The sequence below is a fragment of the Tasmannia lanceolata genome, unplaced genomic scaffold (genome assembly GCF_043159265.1).
Source record: "Tasmannia lanceolata isolate RefF3 unplaced genomic scaffold, GAP_Taslan_0.1 ptg000011l, whole genome shotgun sequence".
In the NCBI taxonomy this organism is placed as follows: Eukaryota; Viridiplantae; Streptophyta; class Magnoliopsida; order Canellales; family Winteraceae; genus Tasmannia; species Tasmannia lanceolata.
This window is the reverse complement of record NW_027518688.1, coordinates 25,987,721-26,009,214: the sequence shown is the minus strand read 5'-3', so window position 1 is coordinate 26,009,214 and position 21,494 is coordinate 25,987,721. Positions and strand designations below refer to the sequence as shown.

General features: G+C 37.4%; 2 protein-coding genes across 3 annotated transcripts; one reads left to right on the top strand and one right to left on the bottom strand.

Annotated features, from left to right (window-relative positions):
• The first annotated feature begins 210 nt into the window (after nt 1-210).
• On the top strand, nt 211-12,608 carry LOC143886805 (peroxisome biogenesis protein 22-like). 2 transcript variants are annotated; one of them, XM_077390932.1, is made up of 9 exons: nt 211-445; nt 513-593; nt 3,609-3,833; nt 3,920-3,967; nt 8,155-8,211; nt 8,290-8,391; nt 9,780-9,845; nt 11,973-12,074; nt 12,183-12,608. In XM_077390932.1, exons 2-9 carry the CDS (start codon nt 573-575, stop codon nt 12,297-12,299), a joined length of 738 nt encoding a protein of 245 aa, XP_077247047.1. In that variant the 5' UTR covers nt 211-445; nt 513-572; the 3' UTR covers nt 12,300-12,608. The 2 variants fall into 2 exon arrangements, with proteins under 2 accessions (XP_077247047.1, XP_077247046.1); XM_077390931.1 differs by having other exon boundaries at nt 211-593.
• Nucleotides 12,609-14,318: 1,710 nt separating this feature from the next.
• On the bottom strand, nt 14,319-20,721 carry LOC143886323 (gibberellin 2-beta-dioxygenase 6-like). The gene is made up of 3 exons (XM_077390270.1): nt 20,153-20,721; nt 18,411-18,732; nt 14,319-14,818 (listed from the first exon to the last, which is right to left on the bottom strand). The coding sequence occupies exons 1-3, from the start codon at nt 20,605-20,607 to the stop codon at nt 14,588-14,590; spliced, it is 1,008 nt and encodes a 335-aa protein (XP_077246385.1). The 5' UTR covers nt 20,608-20,721; the 3' UTR covers nt 14,319-14,587.
• Nucleotides 20,722-21,494: the final 773 nt, after the last annotated feature.

The following is a 21,494-nucleotide window of genomic DNA, read 5'->3' as shown; positions in this document are numbered from 1 at the left end:
TTTAAATAAGAAAAGACGAGATGATTTCGTGCAATTGTCAAAATATGGTAGTGCCTATATCAACATCTTACGGCAATTTTCCTTCATTATAATTTGATTGGGCGACGATAAATTCGCACCGCTTCTAGGATAATTCGCACCACTGTAAAGGGTGACAGGGTGTGTCATGTGTGGCAGACTTTAGCGCTTTTTAAGGTGTAAAGACGGGAGCGAATCATTCTACAAGGGGTGCGAATATATTGTTACCCAGTGATTTTCTCGGCAACTAGGGTTTCCCCAAACCTCAACAACGGATCACTTCGTATAGTTTTCATCATCTCTTCTCCTTTCACAAACGTTCTCAATTTCTTCGACTCGGACATTGGATTTCTCTCTCTCGAAACATGTTCTCCATATTAGGGGTTTCAATCTGTCAAAACATCGTTGAAATGGATTGAATCAAGAGGTTTCATCTTATCTTTTATTCTTTTAACCATCTTTTCTTAGTGATGGCCGATTCTGTTGCGGAGCAGGTTTTTAATCTGTTGAGGAGATTCGGAAAGCAATTCAATCGCAAGATTTCAGAGGTTGTGATGATTTTTGTCAACCACAAGGTATATATTTCATCTCTCATTTATCAATCTTTCCTGAATTCCTTGTTTTGTGATTTTCTGTTTGATTTTGTAACTTCATTTTTCAAATCAATCGTTTTTTTTATCAATCTTTCCTGAATTCTTTGTTTTGTGATTTTCAGTCTGATTTAGTAACATCGTTTTTTGAATTAATCATGCTTTCAGATTAATCATGCTTAGAGCGTTATTAGCATTTGGAATATTCTTTTTTTTTTTAAACCCTAGGAATCGCATGGAAGAAATTAGTTTGTAGGATGAATCAATGCTTTTGAGCTAGGGTTTAGTATAAGTGAAGAAATCTCAAGGCGAAAAAATTATTAGTGAAGAAAAACAAAAATATTTGATGAGTATGACCAAGCAATTTATTGATTGTTTGGAAAGAAATATAAGAGGAATTATATGGCGCCTGCGGACATTTTTTCCGAGGAAAAGTACTGGAAGAAAAAGTACAAGTTCAGTCCAGCAATCTGGTGATCGAAAATTTGTATATTATGCTGTAGAAGGGATGAGCCATAAACCAAAGATCTCCTCAATTGGAAAATTCTTACCCTCCAAATTGTAGAAGTGTTTTTTTACCATTGTTTTTTGCAATCTGCTAGCATCCATCGCACAAGGCATTTCGTGGGTGGGCTGTTGCATGTGATAGCAGCCACATTGGCTCACTTTTTAGCAGGTTTTGTCTTCATTCTTGAGGTGGCTGCTCTCACATGCAACAGCCCGCCCGCGAAATGCCTTCTGCGATGGACGCTAGCAAATCCCTTGTTTTTTTTATCCTAACTTTACCATTGTTTTTTACCATTGTTTTTAACTTATTCATCCATTTAAACCCTACAATTTGAATGGTTTGGAACACCTGCTGGCCGAGGATTCTTGGGGTGCATTCAAACGCTCCCTCAGTAATCAATTGTTGAGATTTTGACTCTTTAGGCCCTGTTCGTTTCAGATTGTGACAGCCGATTGTGAGCCCCCAACCGATTATTTGCTCAAAATTACGTTTAATTTTGGGCTAATAATCAGATGGCGGGCTCACAATCGGTTGTCACAATCTGAAACGAACAGGGCCTTAATTTCCAAACTTCAGTGTTTGTAATTTTTAGTTTCGTTTCTCCAATTGTTTTGTTTTGAATACAACAGATACAAGGTTCCTATGATATGACATGTAACTGGATTGTTGGTTGAAAGCACTATGATATGGTCATAGTTTTAAATTTCGGTTTCGGTCCGGTTTCGACCCCACCAAAATCGAAAGTTAGGCCAAAATCCGGCGAAACAATAAAAAAACTATTTTATTTGATACCGAAATTTCGGTAAAATATTAAATTAATTAAAAAAAACACATTTTTGCGTGAAATTTCAGGGGAAAATAAAATTGCGACCAAAATTCCGAAATTTCCGACGAAATAAAATACCATTTCGGGTATTAGTGATTTCGGTGTCAGTCTCGGTCGAAATTTAAAACCATGGATATGGTATATGGAAGTGGATTGGTCATTGGTTGAGAGTGTGGTTGAAATGTTGAACATTATGAGGAATAACCATTTGCTGTTCCTCAGTAGCTCTGTGGTAGAGGAGTTATATGTTAATCTACTGATTGTAGCTTTGAATCCTATTTGGGCAGATTGGATCAATACTTTAAGTGAAGAATTAAAGGGTTCAGTTTGACTGTTTGCTGTAGGCTACTGGCCCACGATGCATTTTTTTCTGTTGTATTCAGTGTCACTAAATCACATTCCATTATGCATTTTCTTTTCTCTCTTATGGAATTATCATCCATACTTTTCTGTTGGAACACGTTGTGATTTCCCATGGAAATTGATCTAAGCATGTAGTGTTGAAGTTTTTATGATAGTTCTCTTGTATTTATTGATCTCCAAAGGACATGGATTCTCCTTATAAAAATGCTTTGCCCCGGTGAACAGCAGCATGTAAACAGTTTATTAATAGATGGAAATCATGCGGAGATCTTTCAGCTAGGTGATGAACAAGATCCATTGAAGTATCAAAATTGCTGGAATATTGTAGTATCAAAAGAGGATGTTAACCATAGAATAAGAGCAGGTTGGTTGAAGTGGAAGCTTGCCTCAGGAGTTCTGTGCGATTGTAAAATCCCTACCAAGTTGAAGGGAAAGTTTTATAGAACAGCTGTGAGGCCAGCTATGCTGTACAGCTCAGACTGTTTGGCCACCAAGAAGCAACATGTGCATAAGATGAGTGTAGTGGAGATGCGAATGCTTAGATGGATGTGCGACCACACAAGGCTAGATAGAATTAAAAATGAAGACATTCGTAAAAAGGTGGGGGTGACTCCAATTGAGGAGAAGATGAGAGAGCACCGCTTAAGATGGTTTGGATATATCCAACGTAGGCCTTTGGATGCTCCGGTGAGAAGACGTGACTCGTGCCAAATTGATGGAGTGAAAAGAGGAGGGGCAGACCTAAAACAACTTGGGTAGAAACATTGAGGAAAAACTTGATAGCTAGGAACATAACAGAGAACATGACCTTGCATAGGATAGAATGGAAGAAAATGATCCACGTAGAAGAACCTAACTAGAAACAAGATTAGAGCTGGGTAGATTCCTTTTACCTTCATGAATTTTTTCTAAAGGATTCGTTTAGCCGACCCCAACTAGTTTGGGACAAAGGCTTTGTTGAGTTGAGTATTGTAGTATCAAAAGATAGCTCAAATGTTGTATTATCCGAAACTTATATACATCCATATGTGATGACATTGGTTTGTATATCTGGTCACGTGTTAGAAATCAAAAGCAATGTCTACAAGAATTCATGAACAAAAGTGAAAAAGATTGTATTTATATATTCTTTATCTCATTTGCATGGATTTTGAAATTTTCAAGATTTTGAAATTGCATCCAGAGAAAGCTTCTGTAGTATATGACCATAGTCATTATGAAACCTACTTCCATGCAAATACCCTGCATGTATTTTTTTTTCTGCCAACCTACTTGTGCACTTCTAAAATGGTGCCACTTTCAGAATGCTGGTTCCCTTGGAGCGCTGGCTGGATTTGCCATTGCTGTAGCTTTTACCTGGAAATTCTTGAGATCTTCCAACAAACCACAAAGAAATCAACGGAAACGAATAGGTTCTGCATCAACAGATGGTGATGCATCAACAGATGGTGATGGTACTCAACCAAATGAAGCAGCCTCCAATTCTGGCGCAGAGCCACCAATTGATGAATTTCTCCCTCCAACAAAGGTGAAATTCTTGTTATTCTATTTGCTTGTGTCGCTGCTACTTAGCATGGATTGCGCTTATGCCTAACTTTGTTCTCTTATTTATAGCTGGTTCTTGGACAAATAGTGAGGAAGAAACTTAATGGAGGCCGAAAGGTATGCACGTGCATGCACACATTTTTTTTTAGAATATGGGTTTTCCAAGATTTCTTCTTTTTCTATGAAAATTAATTTTTTCATTGTCTTCGACATTTTCATGAAAATGTTCCTTCCCAAGATTTTTATTTGCTTGATTCAAAAATATAAATTAGGTTTATTAATTTTGTTGAACTTTTTCTTGGTGTGATCGTTCTGCTACTATGCCTTTAGAGTTAGGACATTTCCTTCTAGCCTTTAGCTCTTTCTGCTAAGAAGCACGAATTGTACTTTGTGTCACTCTTAATTATTTGTTGAGACTTGAGAATACACCCCTTTAGGCCATATCAACATTATAGTTTCCTTCATCGACTGTAGGCTATAGAAGGATATTTAGGGATTACAAAAATTTATGAGATAAAAATAAATAAAATAAATAAAAGGATGGAGAATATTAGAAGCCATCAAAGTCCATCCAAAATTAGCCAATTGTTATTTGATGACATTGTCCTTAAAGGGGCTGCAAACTCCAATGTTTCGATGATTCTGAAGTTTTGCCTGTATAGACCAAGGGACCTCAATCTCTCCTTAACTCATCTAATAAAATTAAGTGTGAAGAGAGCATAATCATTCAAAAAAAAAAAAGTGTGTGAAGAGAGCATATTTGAAAAAACTGTGGTGGAAGGAAGAGCATGATATCACAGTGTTGACAGTCCCTAAAAGAGGAGCCATGATCTTGCTTAGGTGACAACTTCCTCGCCCAACAATAAGGTCTAGCCTCATCAAGTGGTGACCCGAATCTCCATTCTTCCTATGAGAGCTAGTGAAAACTGAGGTAACTTTCCATTTCTTTATCCTCTTTCACTCCTTTAGCTACATGCAGACACACAAACACTCAAACACACAACAAAGACAAACCCAATCTCTTGGAGTGAGCAGGGACTATCAGATTTCTGATCTTATTGATTTGGTTTTCAATCACCGTTATTGATATACCAATAGACGTATGGTCGATTATACATTTCAATAAACTCCCATTCCTCTAAGGTGCCGAAGCATCATCCACCCTGGCGTTTAATGTCCTCCGATGTTCTCTCCATGCCTTTTGTTTGAGCGGTCCACGAATCTCAGAGGATTCCTTATAGGATCTATACATTTAATAGGCTCCCCTCATTCCCGTCTCGAGCCGCTAGGACAAAGTGCCCTCTTCAATTTCTGATCCTCTTACCTCCAATTTTTTTTTTGGTCCCCTCTATAACAATTCATGGTCTCCTCCCCATAGTTCTTCCTTCCACCACCTTTAGAAGCCTCTATGTTCTACAGCTCTTCGCCCTTGAGAAAATGCCTTCCCTCCAAGACACACTCTCTGCATCAATGTCTATAGTGGATATAATCGCAATTAAAGCACTTACGTTGCCTCTCACCGACACAGTTACAGCACGCACAGTCGCCTCTCACCAACCCACCTACATAAAAACTTGCCTTCTCTTCTTCCAATAAACAGTTGAGCTGAAAATCAAGCTAAAGAGAACGATTAAGATGCCCAGTCAACTTTGGAATTTTGTTCCCTAATGGTCATTCCATCTTTAGCTACAACCATGGTTTTAAATTTCAGCCAAAATCCGAAATTTCGGACTTTATTAAATTTCGGAATTTCGGTCCGAAATTTCGAGAAAATATATTTAAAAAAGAAATATATTTCGAAATGAATTAAATAATCTTTTTTAATTTTTACCAAATTTCAGCCCGAAATTTTGGATTTTGCCGAAATTTCGGATTTTGGTGGGGTCCGAAATCGGGACCGAAATCGAAATTTAAAACCTTGGCTACAACTAATTAGTTTAGAAATTTTAGGATATTTGAAGAGTTTTAATTTTGTGAGTAGGTAAAGGAAAGCAACTTAATATTCGTTGGTTTCTAATTTTTAGAGATTGTAAGTGGGATAGTCAGGATATTTCTGGGTTCTTTTGTATTTATTAAAGAATGTATGGAGAGGAGAGGAGTTATTGGATTTGACAATTTTATACAAAAAGTGGCCGTGAGCCTTCATCTCTATTCTTTGTTATGATTTGACTAAAAACCATAGATTGAAGTTGGTTATTGGATTTTGGCTTCCGTTTTCTTCTATCTTCCACTGCCCTAAATTGGTATCAGGGCACACAGTTAATCCTTAGTGTTGGTCGTGAAGGGGCGACTACAATGATTAACAATCGTAGACGTGGTTGAGGTGTTCGTATGGAGGCTCCCCATCAAGATCACCAAGCCAATGAAGTCGAAGAATTAAGGAGGCAAGTCCAACAACTTATGGAATGTTTAACATGTTTCGAAATTCTAAGTCGCGATGACGATAGTCTCGTCTCAGAGGATGTTGGAAGGAGAGTCCTGGTGAATCCTTTTTATCATTGTGCTCCACGAGGTAAGCCTGGTGAAAGGAGAGTTCAAGATCAGATGGGTCCTAATGAGCCCTACCATGATATTGATATCAAGGTTTTAAATTTCGGCTTCGGTGTCGGTTTCGGTCACTACCGAAATCGAAATATTTCGGTATCGGTGGGAATTTTGGCCAAAATCATGTAAAATTTTGCTAAAAATTTTGCTATTAATTTCGGTAATCCCGGTAGAAATCTTTAAATTTCGGTGGACATCTTTAAAATTTCGGTGGAAAATCTTATAATTAAGTGTGAAAATGAAATTTCAACCCACAAAATTATGGAATTCTGACTAAATCCTGTAAAAAATGATTCATTGCGTATTTCGTTTCGGTCTTGGTTGAAACCTAAATATTCGGTTGAAATTTAAAACCGTGATTGATATGCGGGCGAATATACCGAGGTTTGAAGGGAAGATTCAACCCAACGAGTTTATTGATTGGCTCAACAGGGTTTAGCGAGTGCTTGATTATAAGGAGGTGCCAGATTATTGCATGTTAAAGATCATGACTATCAAGTTGAAGAATTGTCCTTCGGATTGGTGGGAACTATTAAAGATATGTAGAGAAAGACTTGAGAAAGAGCAGATCGGTTCTTGTGAGAAGATGGAGGAGTTGTAGAAGTCCTAGCCAGAAAACTACCTTCAAAGGAATTCCTCTCTGCAATGGGCAACATGCCTCCCTCTATTCTGAGACTATATGTTGTCTACCCTGTACTGGTCCTGGGATGAGATCTTGTTGAGCTGCTGTAGGCAGTTGCGATCCAACCCTAGGTGGGACCCTCCTCCTGCGGGATGGAGGGAGGGAGGGACCTTCTTGGCCTTCCTGCTTTGTATTTCGTTTTCCTAGGTAGTGCATCTACCATTCAATGAAAAAATGCATACATAATAAGGTTTTTTTAGAAACATAGTTTTTCCCTATTTTTCAAAAGATTTTCTAGCAACAACAAATAAAATAATTAATTTTCAAAATAATAAAAAAAGCTGACTGCCAATTGGTTGACTGGACAAGAATAACTCACGTATAATAAAATTAGTGGCTAACAACTATTTGATTAGTTTTTTATTTTAAAATATATTTTTCCCAATTTCCAAACCATATATCCCTAAAAAAAATGCAAATTCATGCACCGATCCATATGCAAATGCTTCAAATCAACAATCAGTTGATGCTTTCGCTCTTTTAATTGAAGAAACAAGAAAAAAAGCTTATCTTGTAAAAATGTGAACACCCTAGCTTCTCTATGTACTTTGTTCGAAGTTTTGACATGTCGACCGAAGTTCTTGTAATTTGCATACTAAAGTGGTAGGGTTTTGGTCGACATGATAGAAATGTTACCAAAATCTATACATGTCAACCGAAGGATTTCGTTTCAGTGCGGATGAAAATGGAAACATGTCAGCCATTTCGTGTAGGTTTGACATTATGTTTAGAACCATATTGGGAGCAACACTCGTGAAGCAAAGGCATTTAATGTCAATATATGATGTTGGAATGTCCAGTTTTGACTATAATAATGGGGTGCTGATCCAATATTGTTTGCATTGTTGATCCTAGCCTGGGACCTATATAAGTGTGCTTGTTGTTTCTAGAGGGAGATGAAAATGATACATAGGACAAGACATTGAGGAAGCTGTAGAAAAACTAGAGAAGAAATTCTTACTGATATCATAATTCTTATTTATATGAATTTTGTATGTAGAAAGTCTGTTTAGCTCTTGCTTTATGTATAAGGCAATTTCAAGTTCTAATCATGTTTTTGGCTTTTCTTTCCATGCAGATGACTTGCCAGCTGCTTGGTGTGATTTTTGAGGAGAGTAATCCTGAAGAGCTTCAGGTTTATAAATATCTTTAGCTCAATTTTGGAAGTTAAGTGAGATTATAGTTGGGTAATCCTAATATCGCTATCTTGCAGATGCATGCAACTGTGAAGCTCTCTGTGGGGGCAGTGCTTCAAGAAATTACTAAATCATGTGATCTCTATTTCATGGAAAGAATTCTTGATGATGAAAGTGGGGTGCGTTGTATTTGTCTTTTTTCTGATGTCTTCCTACTTTCTGATTGTCAAATCTTTATATGGGAATGCAGGATATCAAGAAACCCTTAACAGTTTTTCAGGAAAAAAAAAACAAGAAACCCTTAGCTATGGCTTGACTGACTATTTGTAAGAATCTGTTCTTGATTAAACGTCCATTGCTCTGAATGCGAGAAATGTTTTTGTTCGGACCAATATTTCGAAGATCAAAATGGTATTTGAACCTATGTTTAAAAACTTGTACTTGGGCAGGCACTCCCCCAAGGTAAGGACGACTGGACTGGGGCAAGTCAATGGTTAATGTGTCAAGATTTTATTTTTGGCTTGGTGGGTGAGTCAGAGGAGTTTTTGGTTGACTTGGTAGGGCCAAACAAGTCGACTTGAGCGAGTCAGTGATGTGTTTTGGAGTTTTTAACCAGTGGATTGAATAAGAAAAGTTCTCGGCTTGGTCCAAACAGGTTCAACTGTGCTTTAAACTGGGTTGAACTGTGATGTCATTAAAAATATATTTTAATTGCAAAGAACAGAGAATTAAGGAAAATAAAAAAGTAATAGAAAAAATAGGGCTTAAGAGGTGAGAGTAGACTGGCAAAGATTAAAATCTTGATCAAGTCTGATAAGTTTAATCTCTCAAAGATCAAAATGCTTGAGTTCGGATGTCTTTCTTGCATTGAAATATTGATCTGAAATCACTTCTTTTTAGTTTTATACTTCTATTATAGTATTATGTTTTCTAAAATTATTCTTTACCCTAGGAGTGAGGAGGTGCTAACATGCCTTACATATAAATTTCTTTTTCGAGTGTTGGTTTACACTGCTTGTTTATATGCAATAAAACATCTAGAAGAATGGTCTTACATTTCTTTGGATGAAAGGTATCTTTCTCTACTTCCAAATTTCTTTTTTTTTAATCAATGCCATTCAAGTTTTATTATAGATGAAATAGATCCGGTGCCTAATAAAATTGGAGTTTCTCCATTTGGCGAGTATTTTCAATTGTTGATTTGTTAATTAACTTGTAATTATGTGAATATATTTCCTCTTAATAATGACTTTCTACTTCATTAGCTGGCCGGAGAAAAGGAAAAACTTTCTAGCACATTTCGGATGGTGCGGCTTTGGAGATGAATTTGTTTACTCTTTTTTCCATTTCTCTTTTAATCTCATTCCTTTCTTTTTTCTTTTTACTTTGAAAACCATTAAAAAAAAAATTCTGAATTTACCCAACCATTTTTTGCTGCAACTGATTAAGCTAAATTAGTTGGTGTTTGCATTATTAAGTTTTGGTGGGTTCTATAATTGGACAGAAATTTGTAAAGATTTGTTTATGATAACGGTATGGTAATTACGAATATAACTGATTTTCACAGGAAAGAGCTCTCTCAGCTATGGAGAATGCAGGACTTTTTAAAACTGGTGGCTTGATAAAGGACAAGGTATACTGGAATTTGAACTTTAAACTCCATCCATCTTTGATCTGAATAAATGGTTCAAGCTTTGAGATTCTAATTTTGAACCATCTGAATAAATGGTTGAAACTTTTATCTGAAGCTTTTGGCTTGACAAAGGACAGGGTATACCAGAATTTGAACTTTAAACTCCATCCATCTTTGATCTGAATAAATGGTTCAACCTTTTAGATTCTAATTTTGTCTTTGCTTCCAAAAAACATATTAGTTTTTTCAATATTAGCCTAATAGCTTTTCACTGTGCCTTATTAATTTCAGTCATTTTAGCTTCTGTATGTCATTGTCGATTTCATTTGAACTCCTGCGGAAATTTGTGGCTCAGTATTTACGTGGTTGGTCGGTGTTTACTTTCTTTTTTGTTTTCAATGCTATGCTGTATGATCTATTCAAGGTATATATATGTAGCATACATCCATAGTTCATATTGCATAAACGCACATGCACACATGTATTCACACACACACACACACACACACACACATACACTTATGTAGGCCACTGATATTAGCACTACCATGTTTCAATAATTGCACAAACTCAGCTTATCTTCTTTTTGGAGATATTAGCATTTGTCCAACGTTTTTGGACAGAAGCATCCGTAAATGTTTAGTTTTTAAAACTTAGGAGGCATAGTGAACTTGGTAATTTTGTGTTTTTTCCTTTTCCCTTTTTGTTTCATCCATGTTCTCCTCACAACCACCTTCCTCTCTTCCTGCTGCAACTACATCTCTCTGCCGTACGGGTATCCGTTGAATTCCTCTCAAAAACCTAAAAGTTTCTCTTCTATACCCTAATTGCTTATCAGATAAAAGCCCTACTATTCTTTTCCTCTCTTGATTTTTCTTCGACTTCCACCCAAACTGTTCTTCTCTATCCCTTTCTCTTCGTTTCAATTACTCCAAAACCTTCTTGTTTTTTTGTCTTCTCTCCTCTCCTTCCACCGATGATCTTTCAGCAGGCTTGAAGAATCTAGTTCCTCTCTGGGAAAAGTGTAGGCCCTATTTCGTCAGATTACTGGGCTTGACACGTGAAAGCTTTCACTTGTTGGATGACTAAAGTAGAATTCCAGGTCCCCCATTATTTTGTCCATAAGGTTTTAACTATCCAGCAATGTCTAAACTCTTGAAGATACTTTTTTCAAGATTAGTTGGCTGGTTCTTCAAGATTGTCATTGGGCCTTGACACGTGGAAATGTTTATTGAAGCTTTCGCTTGTTAGATGAGCCAAATCGATTTCCGGTCCCACATTATTTTGTCTGTAAGGAGTTACTACCCAGCAATGTTTTTCAACTCTTGAAGGTAAGGTTCATTTTTGAAAATTAGTTGGTTCTTTGGAGGATTTTACCTGTATTTTTGATATCTGTCACTTAATCAACAAAGAAGAAAGTGTCAGCAAATCATCAGCAGGCTGTTTAGGAATGGACGGATTCTTTCATGACCCGGCGACTGAGCAGTATAGGTTGGTTTTGGAAGGGGATTAGCGGAGGAGGAAGCATCTGGCATTAGTAGATTCAATCGGTCCAGGACGAGCATGATCTGGTCGTATGTTTCGTCAACTTGATTCTCTTTTGGATTGTGGGACTCGCATCACCTTAAGGGGGAATAGTTCTTTAGGGGATTGGGGGCACAGCTTCTTAAGGCTAGTGCTCCTTTATTATTACCGAAAACTCGACCTGAACTTAGCCGTCGAGGTCTCACTCCCTAGATTGTCTTTCTGAGAGAAGCTTCCTCCTATAGGCATAGGAGGTTTCACCGTCTTCACCAAGTCGTAAATACAAAGCAAAAAGCCTTAGCAGTACGCTCCTCGCGAAGGTCCTCTACGACTCAAGCCCCTACTAATCAAAGGCAAGGGATGCTGTCTCTGAGGGATTGCCCAGCAAATAGTATTGAAGACAGTTGCACTTTGTCAGGGTTTAGCATCTTTGATGTGAAAAGTTGCTCTATTTCAGGGTTTATTGAGGGTGAATCTTGTGTACAATTTCTTGAATTTTCTTGGATCAATTCTTTGAAATTTTATTAATTCTATTCTGGTATTGAATTTGGACAACATCTCTTTTGATTTCAATTCACGTAATCCTATCACTTTTCTCTGCAGGTACTCTTTTGTAGCACTGAAACCGGACGATCATCTTTCGTTCGGCAGTTAGAGCCAGACTGGCATGTCGATACAAATCCAGAAGTAATCGCTCAGCTATCTGTATGGTTCTAACTCGACTCTTTTTAAGCTTTTTTTTTTTTTTTTTTTTTTCAGGTTCATTTTCCCTTCCACCTGCTTTTCTTATCCTCACAAACTTTTCTTATACAGCGGTTCATCAGATACCAACTCCATATCTCGCCGGCCGGATCATCAAGCCGCACCTCACCAAACATCTTCAGCTCGACAAGCTTGGAGGAATACTTCTCATGCTTTGATCAGTCCTGAAGAGCTCTCCTCAGTCTTACTCTCCTGAGTCTTCCTACGAATAGTTGTAAGTGAATGAAAACTGATCGAAAATAGATTGCAGTCCAATTATCATAATCCAAGGCTGTACACATAGTTTGACACACTTTGTTTCAAGGAGAACTGGATACATTCGTGTAGGACTAGCTCAACTGAACACAAAGAGGGCCTCCCATTGTAACCCAACGGTAGCTTAGCTGCTTCAGTTCTGTATTCCGGAAGCCGAACTTTTCTTGTTCTTGCAGGGCTTTTGTACCCAGGTTATTGCTTGCATTTGTGCTGGATTACAAATTCCGTGTGTTCAATGAAGATGAATTCATTTATCTTTCAAAATAAAAATAAAAAATGAAGATGAATTCACGATCAATAGTTAATACTTAATAGAAGCCAGAGATCTGCAACTTTGATCATGAAATCAGATGCTAAGCTCAACAATTACAGCCATTAAATATAATATTTTGTTTAATTTATACCCAAGGATTCTGTTATACTTCATTTTTTTTTTCAGGAGGAAGAGTTTAGAAGAAAGAAGATATTTTTAAAGCTGAGCAAAACGAAAGCATGTTCTGGCTGATGGGTAAAAGCATCAGAGCGAATTCTATTAAATCAACATAGTTCAAAATTTGAACACAGAAGTCTAATCTGAAATTGCAAAAGTAGACATTACTTTAGTTTATTTGAAAACTCAAGGTTTTTAGTCTCTACCTGCATGGCTCAAAATTCAACGAGGAAACATTTTCCTGTGATTTGCATGGTATGAAGATTGGTTATTCGTTTTCTTGCTTTGATTTTCACTTGTTCTATCTATTGTCATGGCTCAAAATTCAACCAGTAAACATTTTCCTGTGATTTGCATGGTATGAAGATTGGTTATTCGTTTTCTTGCTTTGATTTTCACTTGTTCTATCTATTGTCTGCTTGTGATTCCCTCAGCACGTTACACACCATACTTAGAAAATTCATGGTTTTTATATGAAAATAATCTTAGACATTGTTCCTTGAAATCCTAGCCTTCTGAGAGTTTACCTAGTTTTGTTACCCATCATGTAATGCTATTATAGCATGTTAAATGATGATTTGTTAGCGATTAATGAACCTCATTTGAATTTTATATCAACGTTGAATTACTGTTTATCAGGAATTAACTCAGCTTTTACAACAAAATCACTTCCAAGATGAGTTTGTCCCCAGAAAATCATAATGGTAGCTGGTAAAAAATATAAAATGCCACATGCTTTGAAAGAGCTGTAATTTTTTTCCTTATTAATAGAAGAGCTGGGGGCATAAAAAGACTCCTCAATAGTCACCCATCCTGGTAGTACTCTCGACTAATCACACTTAACAATGGAGAAGATAAAAGAGATTCGAAATGATGAACATTAGAAATGATATCCCTCTCCCCACCCTCCCTCCCTAACACGGTTTCTGTGAGAATGGTTCACTGCTTGAGGATAAATTCACCCCCTCTAACGTATTTCTTTGCCTTTATATGCTGTAAGGCCTTACAACAATACTGTAGGGGTACCACCCTCGGTATTCACCGTACAAGGGTCTTATTGTTGTAAGGCCTTGCACCATATAAAAAGGAAAAAAGTATTCAAAGACGCCCAAGGGTGGAAATCTCTCAGGGCCTCTTTCTATTCCTCCAAAAATTATTTGCATGTGAGATTATGTGCAAATGCTTTTGAAGTTTAATGTGATCATTTACAAATGATTTTTATAACAATTTTATAAATGATATAGTAATGGCTTCCAAAGAGGGCTTAATGTCCAATTTACAAATAAGATTACATTAAAATAAAATTTTCACGACCAATTTGGTTGACAACCAAAGAAGCCCTTAGGTTTCGATTTCCTCTTCTTTGGAGTGGTTTTTGAAGAGCTCTTTCTCATTGTAAATGCTTCTAGCCCTTGATTTTCTCTCTTGTATTAAGCTTAGCATATTCAATAGAGAAAAATATACACACACATACAGACATGTATAGGAAACCTTCGGGCTGTCAATTTTCACAAGAAAAAGAAATATAAATCACATTTGGAAGAAGTGACTGAATTATTAGACACAGGAACTTGCTTGACACCTTAAATATAAACAAGAAAAAGATAAGAAAAAAAATTGGGAATTCTCTTCTTTATTTCTACTCATCCTTTATTTTGTTTATATGAGTAGATGTGAAGATTAAAGAGAACATATACTTCTATACATAGAATATAGATGTATATAGCATATACTATGTTTATATATTTAATATAGATGTAAGTATATTATATTAGAGAAGAAATCTTGGAAGGCCAACTTTGATGCCAAACATCTTCACATCTTGTTGGACTTGTTGCCTGAATTGTCCAAAGGTGAAATTCTTGTAAAGGGAAGTTTCCTTGCAACTTCCTATCATGGAGTCATATGAAGGGCACAGGAAATAGGCTATGGAATATCTCTCCACCTTTGGGTTCACCATCACCTTGTGCTCTACACTCCTATATATGTTATTGCTCCATGCCTACAACATCATTAAATTCCAAATTAGTTCAGCTTGAGAAAAAAGTAATCTAATAATAATAATAATAATAATAATCTAATCTTCTAACTACTATATATAAAGGCAAAATGATGGGTTAAGTTCTTCCACCCTTTGCGGTTATTTCCGGTTGTGTCCTACTGCCATAATTCCAATTGTATCCCACATGTAAGGGCATTTGTGTCATTTGCTGTTATTTTTTGCTTGTGTCCCACCTTTTGATCCACACGTCAGCATTACTCTTTTACCATGAACCCCTTTGCTGATATCTAACATCTGTCTCTATGAGAAATTATTTGAGGGTAAAATCATAATCTACATACGAAAAGTACGGACACGGGTACCTGTCTATGACAATTACGGCAAAAAACTACTAAGAAGACGTAACGACATATGACAATGATGAAAGAACTACTTTTTATTACTCATGCAGGACACTCGCAAAATATTGACGGATTCCTAGCACCTGAAGATGAACAACAATTATGAAAACCCCTATTGATTGGAGGGCTAGGATCAACCTATATCGATTGGAGGGCTAGGATCAACCTATGGAAATGGTTTTACGGGCACAACCGATTGATGTTGTGTTCTATCACATGGACGGTTTAGATCAACCTATAACCCTCTATAGATCGGAGGGTTCGGATCAACCTATGAAAATTATTTTTGAGGCACAACCTATGTAGGAAGTGGCCCGTCCAAAAGAAATTTCTTTTCTTTTTGTCTGGAATTTACACGTCAGCATTACTCTTTTACCATTAACCCCTTTTCTGATATCTAACATTTATCTCTATGAGATGTTACTTGGATGTGAGGACACTAGCACTATATATAATTTTAAGCCGTCGTTGTTACTTGGATGTTCCCACGCAGGACGGGTTCAACCCGAATTTGGGTTGGGTCGAGTTAAGCTTTTTCGCAAATCGGGTTGGGTTGGGTTGGATTGGGAAAAATCAACCCCAATTGGAAATCGGGTTGGGCTGTCGGGCAATCCGACCCGACCCAAAACCCGAATTTGGGTTCCATCTGAAGAAGTTCTGTATATGTGTGTTTTTTTTTTTTTTAACATTGCAATAGTCTCCACAGTCCACAATGGACGGTTTGGATAATCCTATGGTGCGGACCATACCGTACTTGAATAAAGTGAGGAGTGTGATCATCAAAATATAGTAGTGCGGATAATATTTCCATTTGTGAATTGTTAGTCCCTGTTTGCTTTGGATTCTGAGAACTGATTGTGAGTTAAAAACTGATTATTGGTGACTCACTATTGGTTCTCAAAATCCAAAACAACCCGCCTTGAGTTGAGGTGGTCAACAATTGTTACTATATCAAATTGGGTCAGCCCAACCCAACCCAACCCGAATTGGGTCAGGTTGACACCCAAGTTGCACCCCTAACAATGACGAAAAATCTACTTTTCCTTATTCACCAAATTATAGAAATGTTGATATTACGAATGCAGGACACCTGTAAAAATATTGACGAATTCTGGGCACCTTAAGAGGAACAACAATCATGGAAACCTCTATAGATTGTAGGGCTAGGATTGGCCCATGGAAATGATTTTACGGGCACAACGTATTGATGTTGTGTTCCATCACATGGACGGTTTAGATCAACCTATGATGTGGTCTGTACAATTTTAAATGGATAATTTAAATGTATAGCACGTGCATTTTTGCTAGTAATAATAATAATTAATAATAATCTAATCTAATCTGACTACTATATATAAAGGCAAAATGATGGGTTAAGTTCTTCCACCCTTTGCCGTTATTTCCGCTTGTGTCCCACTGCCATAATTCCAATTGTATCCCACATGTAAGGGCATTTGTGTCATTTGCCGTTATTTCCGCTTGTGTCCCACCTTTTGATCCGCACGTTAGCATTACTCTTTTACCATTAACCCCTTTGTTGATATCTAACATCTGTCTCTATGAGAAATTATTTGAGGGTAAAATTGTAATCTACATACGTAAAAGTACCGACATAGGGTAACTGTCTATGACAATTACGGCAAAAAACTACCAAGAAGAGGTAAAGACATATGACAATGACGAAAGAACTACTTTATATTACTCATGCAGGACACTTGCAAAATATTGATAGATTCCGGGCACCAGAAGAGGAACAACAATTATGGAAACCCCTATCGATTGGAGGGCTACGATCAACCTATATCGATTGGAGGGCTAGGATCAACCTATGGAAATGGTTTTATGGGTACAACCGATTGATGTTGTGTTCCATCACATGGACGGTTTAGATCAACCTATAACCCTCTATAGATCAGAGGATTCGGTTCAACCTATGAAAATTATTTTTGGGGCACAACCTATGTAGAAAGTGGCCCATCCAAAAGAAATTTCTTTTCTTTTTGTCTGGGATTTACACGTTAGCATTACTGTTTTACCATTGACCCCTTTGCTGATATCTAACATCTATCTCTATGAGAAATTATTTCAGGGTAAAATCGTAATCTACATACGAAAAGTACCCACATAGGGTACGGGCCATACCATACATTTTAATAGAGTGAGGAGTGCGATCATCAAAATACGGTGAATAGTGCCATTATAAAATATGGTAGTGAGGACATCAGCACTATATATAATTTCAAACCGTCGTTCTTACTTGGATGTTCCCACGCAGGTCGGGTTCAACTCGAATTTGGGTTGGGTCGGGTTAAGCTTTTTCGCAAATCGGGTTGGGTTAGATTGGGAAAAATCAACTCCAATTGGAAATCGAGTTGGGTCGGGTTCGGCTGTCGAGCAACCCGACCCGACCTGAAACCCGAATTTGGGTTCCATCTGAAGAAGTTCTGTATATGTGTGTTTTTCTTTTTCATCATTCAAATAGTCTCCACCGTCCACAATGGATGGTTTGGATAATCCTATGGTGCGGCCCATACCGTACTTGAATGGAGTGAGGAGTGTGATCATCAAAATATAGTAGTGCGGATAATATTTTCCTTTGTTAATTGTTAGTCCCTGTTTGGTTTGGATTTTGAGAACCGATTGTGAGTTAAAAACTGATTATTGGTGACTCACTATTGGTTCTCAAAATCTAAAACAACCCGGCTTGAGTTGAGGTGGTCAACAATTGGTACCATATCAAATCGGGTCAGCCCAACCCAACCCAACCCGAATTGGGTCGGGTTGACACCCAAGTTGCACCCCTAACGATGACGAAAAATCTACTTTTCCTTATTCACTATGTGCGGGTCAAATTACAGAAATATTGATATTACGAATGTAGGACACCTGTAAAAATATTGACGAATTCTGGGCACCTTAAGAGGAACAACAATCATGGAAACCTCTATAGATCAGAGGGCTAGGATATATAAGCCTATGGAAATGATTTTACGGGCACAACCTATTGATGTTGTGTTCCATCACATGGACGGTTTAGATCAACCTATGATGTGTTTATAATTTAAATGGACAACACGTGCATCTCACGCGCATTTTTACTAGTAAAACAAAATGTCAATACATAGATCAAGGGGGTGCAGATATCATTTCTCAACTCTTCAATATTAATTTTGGTTTAACCATAGTCTTACCTGAAAAAGGTCGCCGATGTTGACGATAAGAGCATCTGGGTTCGGTTTTACGGCAACCCATTTGGAATCCTTCATCAATTGTAATCCACCAACTTGATCTTGACAAAGGATGGTAAGAAAGTCACTGTCTGTATGAGGTACTAAGCCGAAGATGTCGGGTGATAATGAACATGAAGGATATCGATTCAAGCGAAGAAAGCATGTTCTCTCATTGCAATTATCTTCAAAAAATTGCTTTGATTGACTCAAATTCTCCACCAGAACGCCAGCAAGAGATCGAGCGAGCGTCGACATTGCTGCTGCGAATTTCTCCATTACCTCTCTATAGTAGTAGCAGTAATAACAGCAAGAAGTTAGTGAGGTGTAATAAGTCAATCACATCAAACTTTATTTTATGAATCAAGTTAATGAAAGGTAAATTGGGTGTGGAAGATTTTCATGTGGAATGGTTTTTTGGCCACACTACCTTCTTTTGATAATGGCACTCTCACTTTATTAAACACTTTATTGGTATGAAATTATGAATCTTTTGGAGAAGTTGGTCTTGACATTGGCTATCATGCTTGGATAATTTTTTCTTGAAATTATCATGTTCACCGATTTTTTTAGGTAATATTTTTTCCTAGAAGAGAGAAGTGGATGTGAATGAAGGATAGCAAGTCTATCCAAGGACAATATGCCTGCTATCCCATGGAGAGCAGCCCTTTTGGGAGCAGAAACATTTGATTAGAAGAATGGGAATTAAGAGAATAGTGTCATCAGCAATAAAAGGGAGTGGAGATATCATGTCAACCCAGTTTTTTTTTGCATTATGAGAATTGATTCTGAGTCTGAAAATGATTATTGAACTGAAAGTTAAAAACACAAATTTGGGTCCAATAATCAGTATTGGACTCAAAATCAATTCTCAAAATCCAAAGCAAACAGGGCCTTGGAGCTCCTGTCACCTCTGTCAAGGTCTTCAATTATCAGCCATTGAAATTTCTCCTAAGATATTTTTATTGAATGAAGAGATAGTCTTATTCTGTGCCACTAAACATGGTTTTAAATATCTTGATATATCAGCCCGGAGACAAATACCTCCAAATGAATGGTTCTGATCACTCAACAAAAAGGATATAAATGATGGGACATCTGCTTTAGCCTATTATAAACGGAGGGATCAAGTGGGGCCACAAATAGAAGGAAGGAGAATGATCTGGTCTGAATTACACATACGACGTTGATGGGATGTTGGGCCCACCATATCTCTAAGGAAAAGGTGGGATTTAGCCAATTTCCAATCACTATATCTCGTCATGGACCAAATTGGCAAGAAGAATCAACTACAGTGAATTATCGTCGTGGGTATTTCAATATCACACATATTTCATCTGTGATGAGAGACATTTGCGTCCCACTTTTATAACAACTGAAGGCAAGTTTGAGACATCTGGGCCCCACACTTTTATCATCATCTATTCCTAATCCAATGGTGTTGATAATCTGTTACACAAATATTACACTGTACTAGTTCTATTCCATGGCAAATTGGCAATGATCCAACATGAACTTCTTACAGTTAAAAGGTCAGTGTGGGATGTTCTTATGTGATAAACCTCCAATACAGACCTTTTCAGTAGGAATTTTACAGAAGATCAGTCTATCTCTAAAAAGAAAATGAGAACTTGAGACATTAATGGGTAGCTTTTTTCTTTTTCTTTTTTTGAATGGCAAGACATTAATGGGTAGTGAAATATTACCTGGTAGAATTGAACTCCCCATCACAACAACCCTCCTCTGAAATCTTACTGATAGGAATATGAAAAGCTTCTGACCATGAGAATTCCTTGAGAGAAGTAGCTGTTGGAGCCCCCCACCTATAAGAATCATTCAACAGACTACAACCAAGCTTCTTCTCAAAGGGCATCTCAAACACCTTCACTTGTTCTCTCCTCATATCCTCCAAAAGCTCATGGCTAATCCCATGATTCAAAACTTGGAAGAAACCCCATTCTGACGCCGCCTTTGCAATCTCCCCAACACAAACACGCCTCTCCCTTTCGTCGCCACTTGTCAGATTCATAAGATCAATCAATGGGAGTTGGCATTCACCAACAGTACTATCACCTTTGTGATTGAGCAAACTCTCTCGAAATTCGCTAGAATTATGTAGCAACGCTCCATATTGATCTAAGAAAGGCGGGTTGGAGTCCATTTTCTAATTGAATACGGTTTTTCGGCAACCTGAGAATCCAATTACAATCAGAAAATTGTTAGTGTTTCAGTGGAGTTCTTCGTGGAGGGTGACGGGAGAGTTTATAGGGTGCAGTAAAGCAGGCCTTAGTGAAATAGTCCAAGAAAGGGAATTGATTTTAAGTGGGCAAGAGCAAGAAGACATGGCTAAGCTCTGGGATTGTGACACTTGTCACAAGGGGAGAGCTTCTTGCTTTTAATTTGTCTAGTAATGACCAAGTTAACAGAGATATGTTAAAGAAAAATATTTACAGATGAAAAGGAGAGATGGAAAATGTTTAGAAAATAACATGTGGGTTTGAACTAACTTTTTGTTCATCTTTATATGAAGAATGTGGAGAAAACAAGTTGGTACTCTTTGCCTAGAATGGAAAATGTATCCTCAAGCAAATTAAAAATAAGGATTCGACTTGGTAACACACATTTCGAAACTTGTATTCGGACAAGAACTCGCCTTAGTTAAAACCGAGTCGACTCAGAAACAGTCTGATTGACGCAATGAGTTTTCTATTGATGTTAACTTACCAACTTCTCCAAAAGCTTAAGCTGTTGGAGAAAGGCGTTATTTATCTTTTATACTTTAACACTCCCCCGCACGTATGCCCCACTTGGCAAACACGTGGCACATGTGGTCCCACTTTGGGCTGACCATCGCATGTGAATTTTTGCTATTTGGGAGGTTTGAACTTGAGACCTTTGCTATGATACCATGTTAAATTTTGAAGAGAAGATTTTCTATTATTCTTGGATGCATTACAATCAAGCCCAATGAGTGTTTATATAGAAAACACTCAAGAAGATAAACATAGAAAGAGATATGACATGATTTGGGGAGATAATCCTAATCTA